The sequence below is a fragment of the Cyprinus carpio genome, chromosome B8 (genome assembly GCF_018340385.1).
Source record: "Cyprinus carpio isolate SPL01 chromosome B8, ASM1834038v1, whole genome shotgun sequence".
Classification (NCBI taxonomy): Eukaryota; Metazoa; Chordata; class Actinopteri; order Cypriniformes; family Cyprinidae; genus Cyprinus; species Cyprinus carpio.
This window is the reverse complement of record NC_056604.1, coordinates 4,672,556-4,688,574: the sequence shown is the minus strand read 5'-3', so window position 1 is coordinate 4,688,574 and position 16,019 is coordinate 4,672,556. Positions and strand designations below refer to the sequence as shown.

The following is a 16,019-nucleotide window of genomic DNA, read 5'->3' as shown; positions in this document are numbered from 1 at the left end:
CATGGCTTTTCACATATTATTTATTTATTTATTAAAATCGGGATAACACTTTCTGAATATGTAAAAATGTATTATACTATAATTTCAGGGTTGATGTTTTTTTCTGTACCATTTTTCTGTACCATTTAATATTTTTTCATATATTTATTTATTTAGTCAATTAATCAATAAATCTAGGCTCCAGTTGCTTAATTAAAAAGCATAGATAGCATACTACAGTTAGATTTTTTCCACATTTAATTTATTTATATGGACACCACTTAATTAAAAATGTAGCTAACTATAGATTTTTTGTCATATTATTTTATGTTATTTATGTATTCATATTTGCTAAACTATTTATATTTGCTAAACTCATCCTAGTGAGTTCAGGTGGAGAAAAAAATAGCATACAGTTAGAAATGTTTAGTTTTGTATACTATTTTTATACTGTAAAAGCAGTAGGCTGTATTTATTGTATACTGCACAGTAAGCAGTGCGAGAATACATTAGTACAAAAAGCATCAAAGCTCTATTTTTAATTCATATGCTATGTGTTTATTCTCCATATTTACTATATGAATTCAATTCACAGCTCCTGCTTTACACTTGTATCCTTACTGGATTATATCCTTGTCCCATCTTCCTCTCTCCTTCTCTTCTCTCTTTCTGTCTCTCTTTGACCTTTATTCATGCCAGTGTCGGTTTGTAGTGGTTGTTGGCGTCCAGCTTTTGGCAACTTTCTTACAAGTATCATGAGTCATTCTTAATATGCAGAGCACTGCAGGCAAGACTTCCCGTACCCTACAGACATGAGTCCACACACACACACACACACACACACACACACACACACACACACACACACACACACACACACACACACACACACACACTCACACACACACACACACACACACACACACAGTGAGCTCAGAGCAACCTTCACTCTGGCTTTACTATGTTACTAGAAAACCACATTCTGACTGTATCATTGGATTTTCTAGAAATGCGATATGAACAGGCGCACAGCAGTTATAAAGTGATTTGAACACCTGCATCCTCTTTAGCTCAAGCTTGAGCTCATCTGTCGGGCAGCACATCTGTCAGAGAATAATCTCATATGTGGAGTCATTTTTCATGCACCCAGATTATACACTGCAAAACTGATAAATGAGGAATGTATAGAAAGAAGTCTCTTATGCTGACCAAGGCTGCATTTATTTAACTAAAAATACAGTAGAAACAATTGAATATTATTAAAATTTAAAGTAACCATTTGCTATTTGAATGTATTTTAAAATGTGATTCATTCCTGTGATGCAAAGGTGAATTTTCAGCAGCCATGTCACATGATCCTTCACTGCTTTGCATGTTTAAATCAGCAGGTGGTGCTCAGGTATCATCCTAGAAAAGAATGTGCAATATTTTGATTTTTAATATTTAAAAAAAAAAAAAAAAAAATCTGATCTCCTGGGCATGAGTCAGGAAATTTCTTGTTTTTTTCACAAAGGTAAAGTTCATGTTTGCATTGCAGAAATTAAAGAAATTTCAGTAAGCGGCATACTGCAGAAATAGTATGTGTATTATGGTAGTGTGCTGTTCTGATCATAGTTAAGCATACTGCCTCAGTTACTCAAACCTGTTTGATTGGCAATGTTGTTTTAGTATTATTTGCATACTAGTTTAGTATTTTTATCTTTTAATTTTAGTCATTTTATTGGCTTTTGTCATTTTAGTTAGTTTTTTTTTTTTTTTCGTTATTTTAAATATTTCGTGTTACTTTATTTTTTGTTTTAGTTTTTGGCATTTTTAAGCTAATTTTTTATTTCAGTTAGTTGCCAAGACAACATTTCTAGGTAACATTTTTAAGTTCTTTGTGTTTTAAAATAATATTTAGATAGACATATTTAAGAAAACATATTTTATTTCAGCTTTATTACAACTATCTAAATGGTTTTGAATAGTTTTAGTTAACATTAACAACACCGTTGACACATCTGCCAGTGAAAATTTTTGGAATCCTGTATGACCTACAGAATGTAGGCAATATTAACTGTGATTAAACAACTATTTTATGATTCATCAGACTTCCAAGAGTTAAGACATTTTTACACATTATTGTATGTTATTTTATTATCTGGACACCACTTGCTGAATTAAAAACTCAACATAGTGACAAAAAAAGGTAACATACTACAGAAATGTTTATTTTTGCCATACTGCCTCAAATACAGAGAATACCTGTATGATTCACTATATTTGCCAAAATGTGCAATGTTCAGCCAGACAAACAGATTAGGTTTGGCTGGTTAAAAGTTTTTCCAGTGCCTCTTAAAAACATGAGTTTCTTTTTTTTTTGTTTGCCATGTTTTTTGTCAGCTTAGTTTTTAGCATTGAGAAGAAGAATCATTAAAATAACTGCATATAAGACAGAAGAGTAATACAGAGAAAAGCAAGGCAGAGGATCTTTTTGAAGTGCAGATTTCTCTCTGTCTAAACAGCTGGTCTTGATGGGCGTGGCACTTCCTAACGAGCGTGACACGATGCATGCCTAATTAAGCATCATTAGTGACGCAGCTGCTTAGTGTCAGAAGGAGCGTTTCTGTCAGAATCCAAAACGATGTCCTCTATCTGTCTTGCAGAGCATTTGTTTTTTTATCGTGAGTGAAGAGAGAGATTTAAGATGGTTCCTCCACTGCTGGCAGCCTTACTAGAGCTGGCCCGGAAATGTAAGAGAATGCAAAGGGAATGGAGGGAATAAATGTGCTGTGTGGAACGCATGCCTTTGAGCAGAGACTTTGATGAATGTCAGTGATCAGTGAAGTAGTGTGGATCAGTCCAGTCAGATCTTTCTGCAGGCGTATATCAGCCTGAGTGCTGTAACATAAGCTTGTTTTCAGTAGAAATAACCCATTTACCTCCCATTTTGTGTGTGTCTGTGTTTTCCCTGCAGTACGTGTCCAGAGGAGTAGTCAGCGTCAGTGGGACTCTAGTGAGAACTACACCTGCGCTCCTCCTCCTTTCCAAAAAACTCCCTCGACCTGGAGTCACACTACCCCTACACCCTCACACCGATGTGAGTGTCCCCTGTGTGCACGTCTTCATAGTGTACTCTACGTTCAATAATAAACCAGATTTTTAAATGTAAACAGTTTTTAAATGTAATGAATTGTCTGAGATGCTGGGACAGGATGACATTTTTTTTTTTTTTGTACTCCCACAATGCAATGTGTGGCAGATAACCTGGAAGCTTCATTCATTCATTTTTTTTTATTTATATGTATTTATTTATTTATTTACTTATTTAATTTTTTTTAAAATTTATTTTCATTTTATATACTCACCTTTTTTTTCACTTGCATTTATTATTTATTTTTTATTTTATTTTTATTTAGTCATTAATGTATTATTTTAAAATTTATTAATTTGTATTTACCTATGTTCCTTTTTATTTTGTCTTTTTATTTTAATTTATGCATTTTATTTACTTTATTTAGATTATTTATTTTCTTTTTCATTTATAAATTTTTATTTACTTTTTCTTTCTTTCTTTCTTTCTTTACTTTTATTTTCATTTTCTTTATTTATTTAATTTTATTTTTATTTTTATTAAAATTTTTACAATCCATGTTGTTTCAAAGCAGTTTTACAGTCCTTTATGAAAGGATTAAAATACATATTGCTAAATAAACTGGCTGTCACTCATATTGCATACTAACGGTATGCTAGTATTCCATCCCAGTAGAATTACACATGGTGATTTCAGCATTGTCAATCTCAAATCCTCTCTCTCCTCCAGCTGTGACGTCTGGCATCTCTGCAAACACCTCAGGCTTTCACAGTTACAACTGTGGCACCCAGTCGACAAACCCCAACACCTATCCCAGCAGCACCCTGCCCTCCTACCCGTCCAGCCCTCGCTGCACCGTCACCAAGAGGAGACAAAGAAGAAGAGACCACAAGAGCTCCTGTGAGCGCATTTACACACACATAGATTTGTCTCTCATCATGGCTTTATGTCACTAAAATAGACCATATATTTTCTGTATTAACACTGCTATTAAAGTACAGTATATTACTTGGGGTTACTTCTTATTATATTACTTCTTTAATTAATTAATTAATTAAATTAATATTAAATAGCGCAGAATTTAAAAAGAGAAATAATAGTAGTAGAATTTAAAAATAATAGTAGAATGTAAAAAGAAAATAATAATTTGTAATAAAATTAAAAATGCTCAATGATATCCAATATAATAAAATCAGCAAAATAACCAATTAACTTTAAATATTAAAACCCCAAGTCGCTAGTCATGCTAAAATACTATATTATTTGAAAGAATTGCTTATTTATTAGTCTATTTATCTATCATCATTTGATTATCATCATTTATTTATATAAAATTTTAATGTAAGAACTTGCAGAACTTAAGAAGGATAACCCCCCAAAAAACTCAGGGTTGTACATTAGGCGTTTAAGGTTCAGTTTGCATTAATGTATGTCAATTTCTATTTATTTCTTTCTCTCTCAGTGTCTCTGGCGTCGAGTACAGTGGGCGCAGGTGGTCAGGTGGTGCATATAGAGACCAGTGAGGTGCTTCTGAGAGGAGATCCTCTTACTGGATTCGGCCTGCAGTTACAGGGGGGAGTGTTTGCTACTGAACCTCTGTCAGCGCCTGCCTGTGTTCGCTTTATAGAGCCTGACACACCTGCTGAAAGGTGAGAGGACGCCGCTGCTCCGAGCTGTCCAACTGTAGATGTGATGCATGTTGAAGCCATTGTCTTGTACATTTAGAGCCTGTGGAGAGATGTATGAACATGTACGTACACACACAAGCCTTACAGCATGAGAGAAAGCTGAGATGCTGATCTGACCCAGTACAAAGATCACCTGTGACAGCTTGCTTCAGGATTGTAGACGTTACTGCACAGTTGCTATTATTCTGATGACGTCTCAGTCCCAGGTTTGCGAACCTGGAGCATTTATCAAAATGCAAACCAACAACTGGATATAAAACCACAGATATATTTTGAATCTGTTTGATACAAAATATAGCAATGGATATTTTAGATTTCAAATAAATGTTCTTTTGAACTTTCTGTTCATCAAGGAATCCTTAGAAAAGTATCATGGTTTTCACAAAAATATGAAGCAGCACAATGGTTTTCAACTTTGATAATAGTCGTAATAGTAAAGGCAACTGAAAATGCATATTTACATCAAAGGAATAAATTACATTGTATTAAAATATAAACGTTGCTTTAAATTGTAATAGTATTTCACAATATTACTGTTTTATTGTATTTTGATTGAACAAATGCAGCCTTGTTGAGCTTAATTTATTTTTTCCTCAATGGAATACTTTTTTTTTTTTTTTTTTTTTTTTTTTTTTTTTTAAATCATTACAGCGATGATGATGGTTACTACCTGATGTTCTAGGTTATTTCTTTTTTAAAAAAAGGTTAGAATTGTTAGAAAAAATTTGACAAGTCGCAATTACCTTTATTTTTCAATTCTGCAACATTATGACTTAAAGGGATACTCCACCCCAAAATGAAAATGTTGTCATTAATCACTTACCCCCATGTTGTTCCAAACCCGTAAAAGCTTTGTTCGTCTTCGGAACACAATTTAAGATATTTTGGATGAAAACCGGGAGGCTTGTGACTGTCCCATAGACTGCCAAATAAATAACAGTGTCAAGGTCCAGAAAAGTATGAAAGACATTGTCAGAATACTCCATCTGCCATCAGTGATTCAACCGTAACGTTATGAAGTGATGACAATACTTTTTGTAAGTAAAGAAAACAAAAATAACAACTTTATTCAACAATTCCTCTCCTCTGTGTCCAAATCAAAATTGTGAGATGAAAAAGTCACAATTACCTTTTTTTTATTCTTTTGTCAAGTGGCAGAAATAGGCTTTCATAAAAACTAACCTTTTAAACAGTACATTTGTTTAAATATGTAACAATCAGTAAAAATATAATTTTTGACTTCTGTTGTCTTGTACTGTTACTGTATATGCGTATGAGTCAGGTTGAATATGTCTGTTTATATGAATATGTTAATATGTATTTGCATTCCAGGTGTGGGGTGTTACAAGTTGGAGACAGAATTCTTTCTATTAATGGAATTCCCACTGAGGACGGAACACTGGAAGAAGCCAATCAGCTGCTCCGAGATGCAGCTCTGGCCAATAAGGTCACACTGGAGGTGGAGTTTGATGTCGCAGGTACAAAATGTCATTTCAATCAAAGATCAGTGCTTCAAGTTGATTTTAAATGTGATCTGTACACACAATCACACATTTTTAATGTGTAATTATTCATGTGTGTGTCTCACAGAATCAGTCATTCCCAGCAGTGGCACATTTCAGGTTAAATTGCCCAAGAGACGTGGAGTGGAGCTGGGCATTACGATCAGTTGTGAGTGATGACCAAAGGGGGGCGCTGTTGACCTAGATTAGTTTACAGATCAAATGTAGCTATAAATATGATCTACATTTTTGTTTAATTGAATGCACCCTATATTTAATGATCTCTATATAATATCAAATTTGAGGTGGTAATTGCATTAAATTGTTGCAATAATGCAAAATTAAAATAATTTTTGATTTGCAGCAAGCAAGAAGCCAGGAAAACCTTTGATCATCTCTGAGATACAGAGAGGCAGTATTGCACACAGGTAAACCATCAATACAACACATTGAACCAATTCATTTGATAAACCTTCTTTGACGAGAAAAACTGATAGTTATTGATGTGAAATGGCCTTTTATAATAGAATAGGAACCCTGGAGCCGGGTGATCGTCTGCTGGCTATTGATAATATTCGGCTGGATAATTGTGGGATGGAAGAAGCCATGATGGTCCTCCAGCAGGCCGAGGGGATGGTCAAACTGAGGATTCAGAAAGACGAAGACAACCTGGGTGAGTGTTTTTGTGCATGAAGTCTTTAAGAAAATTCTGATTCTCGTTTGTACTGGGGATAATTTTGTACTTGAGTAATTTTGTAGTCAAGTATTCAAAGACCTAAATGAGTAATCAAGTACTGGAAAATTAAAGTTACATTTTTAATTTTTGTTTTAATTAAATGTAGTGTAGATGGCCGGTGTAACAAGTTATATTAAATTATATTGTGATACATTCACCTTATTGTTTTAATAACTTCAAATATTTATTGGATGGATGGATAGATAGATAGATAGATAGATAGATAGATAGATAGATAGATTTCTTTTTGTATTTATTTATTTTATTACATTTATTTAACCAGGAAGAGACTCGTTGAGATTAAAAATCTTTTTCAAGAGTGTCCTGGCCAAAATAGGCAGCAGTTCAACCATACTGTACATACATACATACAGGCACAAATACACTAAAATAATAATAACATAAAACAACTGAAATAACAAATCCTTTAAAGTCAACCACAATCCATAACACATCAGGCAAAACATCTACAGCCAGATTTAGCTGCCTCCAAGTCAGTTAACATCTTCTTAAAATCGACCAATGACACCAGCTTATTAAGTTTCATAGATTTCTGTAACTTGTTCCATGTAGAGGGAGCAGCATACTTAAACGCTTTTTTTCCCAGCTCAGTTCTAACCTTTGGAACAGACAGAAGGAAAAGATCCTTTGAACGAAGATTGTAAGTCCTGATATTATTTACACTGATTTAGGTCAGAAGGTAGGATGGAGTAAGACCTAAAATAGCTTTGTTAATGAAGATATACCAGTGTTGAAGTCTCTGCATAGATAGAGAAGACCATCCAACACGTTCATACAATTCAGAATGGTGAGTGAGGTCTTTAAGACCAGTGATGAACCTCAGAGCTCTGTGATATACAGTGTCCAGTGCATATAAACTTTGAGACAAAGCATGCATGTATAAAACATCACCATAGTCAAGTATAGACATAAAAGTTGCAGCAACCAGCCTCTTTCTAGATTCGAACGAAAGCAGGATTTAATTCTGAAATAAAACCCTAGTTTAAAGTTAAATCTTTTTGCTACCTGCTGAATATGAAAGGTAAAAGAAAGAGATTCATCTATTAAAATACCAAGATATCTGTATTTAGAAACACATTCAATCTTTGTACCTTGGGAAGTGAGGACTGAAGGCAGATTTGATTTGGATTTAAAATTTGAAAAAAGCATGACTTTTGAAAAGATTGATATATAAAACGATAGATAGATAATTAGATAAAACGGATAGATAGATATGATCAATATGCATTACTAAAATTGTTTCAGTTGAATTAAAAACAAATGTATTAAAATGCATGTGCATTTATAAATTAATTTATGGGGGTTAAGTTCTCCTTATTGTTTTAACAAATACTATCTATGCTTTCCTTATAAATATATTTGAATGATAATACACGTACATTGCATGTACATTTATAATTACATATAATTTACCTGTAATTTCAAATAATTTCATAAAGCTGCCATATACAGTATATTAACATTTTTTAACTAAAAAATGAAAACTGCATCTTGATTTTACATATAAAACAATATGCATTAATAATGTTGTTATTCTTATCTAAAAATAAAAATTTTTGTAAATTGAAGTTAATCTGAGACAAAAATAAATATATTATATATAAATGAAAAACTTATTTTCAGTTAATTTCCAAAACGTTTCAAATTTTAAGTTGAAGTACATTATTGTTGTTAATATTAGAAATTAATTAATATGTTGTAAATAAAAAAAAAAATTCAAAATATAAAATTCAAATCTAATAAATAAACTCTAATAACACATAGTATATAAACATTACTAAAATAATACTGTAAATAAACAAAAAAGTCAAAGTCCTTCACATTTGTTTATTTTAGCTCATTTTAACCTGTGTATGTTTGTGATTTGTTTATTGCAGATGAATTGGAGTCGTCCGGTTCAGTCATATTCACAGTAGAGCTCAAGAGACATGGAGGTCCTCTTGGAATCACAATTTCAGGCACTGAAGAGCCCTTCAACCCCATCCTGATCTCCAGCCTGACCCGCAACGGCCTCGCGCACAGGTGCACACAAACTCTCACCATCTCATATAGTGTTTCATGCAGCAGTACACAAACAGTACACACTCAAACCCGCATGTTTCATAATAACACACGTCATCTGACATCTTGAGCAGCAAGCTCACGTGTGATATCTGGTGGGCAGTGTGGGAACTGCAGTGCAGTTAGTGTTACCTGACTTTCACATGAGATTTGATGTGTAAAGGACTGGTGCTCTTCATATCGGTGACCGTGTTTTGGCCATCAATAACATGAGTCTCAAGGGAAAGCCTCTGAGCGAGGCCATCCACCTGCTGCAGACCGCCGGAGACACGGTTACACTCAAGATCAAGAAGCGATCCGAACGTAAGTGTCAGAATTAAGACCTGTGTGTGCGTTCTGGAGAGGTGCATGCAAACATTTCCGACATACAATCCACTAGGAAATGCATCTTCATGAATAATGCATCGGTGCTTGTCCTCCTGATCCACATCTGTCTTTTCCAGCACTTTTGGAGTCGGACAGGGGCAGTCCGTCCAGGACGGCCTCGTGCGTGAGTGACATGGAAGACGATCGCTCAGATTCTCTCAGGAGAGGAAAATACTCTGAACTTCATCGCCTGATCACACCGCCCAGTCTGGATTCAGCCATGGACTCATGGGATAGTTCGGCCCTAGACGCCGGCTATGGAAGTCAAGGTGCGCAAGATGATGACAAAAGTAATTGAATGTAAACAAGGGCAGAAACATGAGGTCAGCGAGGGTTAATGAACTCATTTGGATATTAATCAAGTGGGCCAGAGGGTTCAGATAAGATGACTGTGCCTGGATTGGGAGTTGTCCAAAGTGTTTCTTTTATTGAGGTCAGTGAAGGAGCCTCAGAAAATGAAAGACATAGTCAGGGTTGCCAGGTCCCAGAAAAATTTTGTTTGGGTAAATTGAGTGTTTATTGAGGGTTGCATTATAAACTAGCTCATTTTCCCCCAGCATCCAGGTTACAGCTTCAGGATTCCATAAAATAAAATATTTTCATTTGATTTATTCTATTTTTTTGATGATGATTTATCCTACACTATATATAAGTTTGTGCTTATTTATTCTGTATTTTATACCTCATACATACACACATATATATATATATATATATATATATATATATATATATATATATATATATATATATATATATATAAAATAGATGGATATATTTAATATTTTTTGAATCACTTTGCAAGATCAGTTGTTTAAAGGGAGAGAAATATAAATAGCTATCCATGAAAATGTTAGTTAATTTTGTCTTAATGCATTGTTTTACTTCCTCAATTTCTTTAAAATGTTTTATCTTCATAAAAGAAATTAAAATCTGATATTTTTAATCTCAGTAAAAAACATTTTTAATATCCTACATACCTTTTTTTTTTTTTTTTTTTTTTTTTGCTCATCTGTCCACATTCATTCTAGTTTTGCTATACATAAGCATCAGTGTGCAATTAATCTGCAATTGCAAGCTCAATTAAAATTCCTGATGTGATGAAACCATAGACTGTATAAAAATATGGACGTCGTGTTTCTGACGTCACCCGTAGATTCCTGAAGAGCGTTTCTGAAGCACAAAGTGGGCGGAGCGGGCCGTCGCCATCTTGGCAGTGCGTCACTGAACGTCTTTCCCGGATAATCGAAAATGGGCAAAAAGGCGGGAGCTGATTGTTGAAGCCACGTCCACCTAGCTCGACGGCAGTGTCAGCAGCGGCAATCCACCTGTCACTCAAGTGGCCACTCGCTTAATTATGCAGAACTTTAAGGCTTAAAAAAATTCACCCCCCTCACAGTTGTCATGAAGGGCAAAATTAGCTATATAGACCAAAATCATTTTTTGTACCAGGCTGTAAACATGTATTTTTCTGCTGTAAAGTTGGGCGTTTTAACATGGGGAGTCTATGGGATTGATTCCCTTTTGGAGCCAGCCTCTAGCGGCCAGTTGATGAATTGTTTTAGTCACTTCCTTGTTGGCTTCACGAGAGAGAGCGGGAGGTTGCCGCTTGGATGAAACTCAAGTAACCCCCTGAGGTTGCCAGGGATTTATTCCAAGAATCAATAAACTTTTATTAAAACGATCCAGTTTTTTGCCAACAAATAAACCTTTGCCAGCCACGGTGCATTATAAAAGTATCCAAAAACTTGCATTCCATAGCTTTTCCTGCAATGCCATTTTTTTTTTTTATTTAACAATGGGTTTTTATGTGTGATGCTTTCTGCAATGGAGTTTATATAGTTGTGAGTGTTTTGTAGTTTATCCATACCAATGTAACAAGGAACTTTTCTATACAGTGACTAGATGCTGTCAAGCCCCAAAAGGACAAAAACACTATATTCCTTAGTCATTATTTTTTAGAAAATCTTCCCCTTTATCATAGCTCTTAAATCTAACTCATGTTTGAGCATAATCAAACCTAAACCTTTATTTTCAGGTGTCTATATTCATAGGGCATCTGATTTCACTCTTCATCCCAATGACTGGAGACAGACCAATCACAGGAGCCCACTGATCTCCAGAAGACACGCCCACCATCCTGCAGTGTATGATGGGAGGCTGGGCGAGGAAGACTGGACATACTCTGGGTGAGAGTTCGCTTAGGGACACAGCTTGTTGATTCTGTTGGTACAGTACTTTATCTTTATCTCAGATAATAGACAGGAACTAGAAGGTTAAAGAAGCATAACTGTGTTGTAAGAACATTTTAGCTTGTTTTATAGTTTTACTTACTAACACACATCATGTGGCTGTTATTCTTTCACTTTAGTCAGTTATTATTTCCAGATACATAAAGGAGCATGCAGGTGAATCTCATGAAACCTGTGAAAAACATGCCCAGGTCATATTTCAAAGATGTGTTTTTGAAGACTAATGGTATTATTTGATGTACTATACAATTTAGGCTGATTTTTTTTTATATATACATCGATAATATATATATATATATATATATATATATTATATATATATATAATATATATATATATATATGTATATATGATATCTATATATATATAAATATAATATATCTACAAGATATGTTATTTGAAGACATTATGGTATTATTTGTTGTACTATGCAATTTAGGCTGATTTAAATATAGCATGTTGTCATATTGACAATTTTTTTTTTTTCGTCCTAAAAATTTATGTACACTACCATTCAAAAGTTTGGGGTTTTCTAATGTTGTGATCAAGGGTATTTGAATATATTTTATAATGTAATTTATTCCTGAGATGAGTTGAATTTTCAGCATCATTACGCTAGTCTTCAGTGTCACATGACCCTTCAGAAATCATTCTGAAATGCTGATTTGCTGCTTAAGAAACATTTCTTTTTATTATCAATGTTGAAAACAGTTGTGCTGCTGCACATTTTTGTGAAAACTGTGATACTTAATTTCAGGATGAATACGAAGTTCAAAAGCACTGCATTTACTTGTAACATTATAAATGATCAATTTCATGTGTGCTTGTGTAATAATAATAATAATAATAATAATAAACAAAAAAAATTAATGACCCCAAATATTTGAATGCTAGTGTGTATTCATATGTATGTAAATGTTTTTTGATTAAGTGAAAACATTACAAAACTTAAGTAACATAATGTGACAAAAACAAGAGCAAGTAGTAAAAAATGAAATTAAATGGTAATTCAAATGTAAAGATGTAAGCGTTTAATGTACTGTAATACAGAAGTCATTTATTACAGTAGGAGAGTCACCCATATTGATTATATGTAATTTTGTTGATCCTGGTGGAAAGTCAATGGCCTTTTTTGGTGTACACTTTTTGGTTTCTGTGGCTAAATGCTTGTTAAAGATGCTCAGAGTGCAGCACAGAAACCGCTAGCCTGTTTGCTTCCAGTCTCTGTGTTCCTACTCTTCTCTTTTCTATTTTTCTCAGGTTTTCTGTCTCTCGTCTGCCTTACTAATCATCCATGGGCCGCTCGCTGTCATCCGCCCTTGTCTGCTTCTTTTTTTATCGCTCATTTTTATCATTTTATTCTTTTATCGCTCGGAACTTGTTTATGGCCTCTTCAGACACATCTGTGTGTTTCTTTCTCTAACTGCCGCTTTTCTTATAGTTGAGAAGGATCATGTTCAGTCATGCCATACAGTACATTTATATAAAGAGAGAGAGAGAGCTCCGTCTCCAATAGTACACCTGGCCTCACATTACCCAGGTTGCTTTGCATTGACACAGATCTGTCAGTCCCGCACGCTGTCACAACCACAACAATACAGACGCTCAGGAGAACTATTGGTCACAAGCTCTTCAGGACCTGGAGACCTGCGGCCAATCGGAAATCCTGCGGGAACTTGAGGTAAATCACCTCTGATTCATTTTTTTTTTTTTTTACCAAAATCTTTCCTACAATACAAGTAATTCTCAACCAAAATCTTTACCATGATGTACAGTAAGTAACATTATCAACCAAAATCTTTACCAAGATAATTTTTAACCAAAGTCTTTACTATTAGTAATCAGCATATTAGAGTGATTTCTGAAGGATCATGTGACCCTTCAAGTTGTGCGAATTGAAAATATGCTCAATGGAAGCACATTATTTTCTCAAAATCTCCCATATATCGCAAAAAAAGTTTTTACACTGCATGAGGTGGTTTTTCAGGCAGTTTGAAAAAGGGATATATCCTTCCAAATCAAATGTGGTGCAGTTTGTATTGGAGTGTTTTATTTCCTTTTCTAGGCCACTATAATGTCAGGCAGCACGCTGAGTTTGGGAGAAGACTGCGAGAAGCAGAATGAAAGCCGCACCAAAGCTCTCACACTGAGCCCAGAGAGGACCTCAGAGAACACAGCTGTACCGGAGGACATGAAGGACACCAGCCCATCCATGCCATTAGAGCTTCATAAAGTAATGTTCACTTTCCAAGCAGTTGAAATCATGTTGACGTCACTTCTGAATGACCGACGGATCGTCATTCTCTCCCCCTTGCCTCAGGTCTGTATACAGAAGGATGTTGACAGCAGGGATTTTGGGTTCAGCGTGTCTGACGGTCTGCTGGAAAAGGGTGTTTACGTTAACATGATCCGTCCGGATGGGCCTGCAGACCAAGCTGGGTTACGCCCATATGACCGTATTCTACAGGTGATGTATTGTACCAGCTGACCTTGTGACCTTTTCTTAAAGAAGGAGTTCACCTAAAAATGGAAAATGTCACTTTTTGCTTACACACATCACTTGTATTATTCTAGAAGGTTGAACTATTCCTTTAACCTGACATTTTTCTTATGGGGGTCAGTACAACTTTTATTCAGCAAGGATGCATCAAACTTATCAGAAGTGACAGTAAAGACATTTATAATGTTACAAAAGATTTCCATTTCAAATACTGTAAATGCTGTTTTGTAATATTCAGAAAATTCAGCTTTACATTACAAGAATAAATTACATTTTAAAGTATATTTAAATAGAAAACAGTTATTTTAAATTATAATAATATTTCACAATATTCACAGTATTTTTGATCACATAAATGCAGATTTGGGAAGAATAAGAAGCTTAAAAATTAAATAAATTCTTAATGACCTAATGCTTTTGAATGGAAGACTGTATATACTCTGAAGAAACCTGCTGGTTTTGTTTGACTCTTTTTAACAGATCAATCATGCACGGACGCGTGATTTTGACTGTTGTCTAGCTGTGCCGTTGATCACAGAGGCCGGAGAGCATCTGCAGCTGGTCATTAGCAGAAACCCTCTCGCTCAGGCACACGTCTGGCCACCTAAAAACTGTCAGGACACTCAACTGTCCGTGGTTTCTGCACCAAATCCAAGAAGAGTTGACCTCTGATTCCCAAAAATGAGCAACACTGAGCACAATTTCAGTTGTTTCACACAAATGGTTCTCTCTGTCAACTGCACAATGGACACATTAGCACTATTTTTGTTAATTACGAACTTTTTTTGTCACAAATTAGTACCCACTACCGTTTTTTTTTGATTTTTTTTATATGATCGCGCAAAAAAAGAGACATCTTCTTAGATTTTTTTTTGAACTCTCACAGGGGCGCGAGTTTTATTTTTGTACTTTTTTTTTTACAAAAAATGTGTAGTTTTTATTTTCACATGCCACTTTTGTTTCTAATATGAATGACACTCATTTAGTTTCTGCTGTCAACAATAACGCTTTGATGTTGATGCAGATCTGCAGGTTTGACAAAACAAAGACAAATCTTCAAGCCATCTTTTGTCTGTTCAGACGGTGAAAATCTTTCTCTAAGATCTAAACCATGACAGTTTGACAGTCTGATATTTTAGAAATTTTCTGATGAAAAGGTTTTCTCTGTTCAAGAGTGACGTCTTGATGTGAATGTTTCAGGTGCATGTGATGCGGTTCGGTGATGTCATTTGTGTACCATAAGGAATTTTATGAGGATTTTATGGCTTTATGTCCTGATGCACATCAGGAATAAATTCCGATTTTAAGTGAAGTCCTTCAAAGGAGCTTGTTTTAAGTGTAACTTTTAAATGCAGATCCTTCTCTGTATGTCATTTACCCACAATCCTCTATTCTGTGTATAAACCCCTTTTTTCCTGGATGTTAAATATGTAGAATGCAATGAATAAGATGTACATTTAATAATCTTGAGTTAGCAATGATTATTTCCTCTTTTAAAGAAAATAAAGGCTAAAAACCAGAGTGAGTGTAACCCTGTCTGTGGTAAGAATACAGGCTTAAACTGAAGACAGGTGCATGTTGGGATTTCTCGCTGTCGTTCCAACACTTTGGTGCCTGTCAGGATGCCATTCAGGGGTTTGATATCATAGCCGGTGTTGGCACAAGGTGGAGATGAGCTGTCCCACACCTCACCGCACTGTCAGATACTGGAAGCCAAAGCGGTTTGACACGACTCCTATTTTAGTCCAAGGGCGGATTCTGATTCGAGGAAACGTGAAGCCTAATGCATGTGCTGGGAATTTAATATAAAATGCATAGTGTTGATTGGATTGAGGGCTGAT

General features: G+C 34.9%; 1 protein-coding gene across 4 annotated transcripts in view; it reads left to right on the top strand.

Annotated features, from left to right (window-relative positions):
- LOC109094564 (glutamate receptor-interacting protein 2-like) overlaps nucleotides 1-15,028 on the top strand; it is a 31,797-nt gene extending 16,769 nt beyond the window's left edge. For all 4 annotated transcript variants that reach the window (XM_042729301.1, XM_042729300.1, XM_042729304.1 and 1 more), the window contains exons 10-24: nucleotides 2,936-3,058; nucleotides 3,782-3,952; nucleotides 4,515-4,701; nucleotides 6,073-6,218; nucleotides 6,331-6,411; nucleotides 6,607-6,670; nucleotides 6,770-6,915; nucleotides 8,877-9,021; nucleotides 9,224-9,363; nucleotides 9,504-9,695; nucleotides 11,465-11,615; nucleotides 13,239-13,359; nucleotides 13,744-13,911; nucleotides 13,999-14,145; nucleotides 14,659-15,028. In XM_042729301.1, coding sequence (XP_042585235.1) covers nucleotides 2,936-3,058; nucleotides 3,782-3,952; nucleotides 4,515-4,701; nucleotides 6,073-6,218; nucleotides 6,331-6,411; nucleotides 6,607-6,670; nucleotides 6,770-6,915; nucleotides 8,877-9,021; nucleotides 9,224-9,363; nucleotides 9,504-9,695; nucleotides 11,465-11,615; nucleotides 13,239-13,359; nucleotides 13,744-13,911; nucleotides 13,999-14,145; nucleotides 14,659-14,850 — 2,174 coding nt within the window. In that variant the 3' untranslated portion in view covers nucleotides 14,851-15,028. The remainder of the gene's footprint in view (nucleotides 1-2,935; nucleotides 3,059-3,781; nucleotides 3,953-4,514; nucleotides 4,702-6,072; nucleotides 6,219-6,330; nucleotides 6,412-6,606; nucleotides 6,671-6,769; nucleotides 6,916-8,876; nucleotides 9,022-9,223; nucleotides 9,364-9,503; nucleotides 9,696-11,464; nucleotides 11,616-13,238; nucleotides 13,360-13,743; nucleotides 13,912-13,998; nucleotides 14,146-14,658) is intronic.
- Nucleotides 15,029-16,019: the final 991 nt, after the last annotated feature.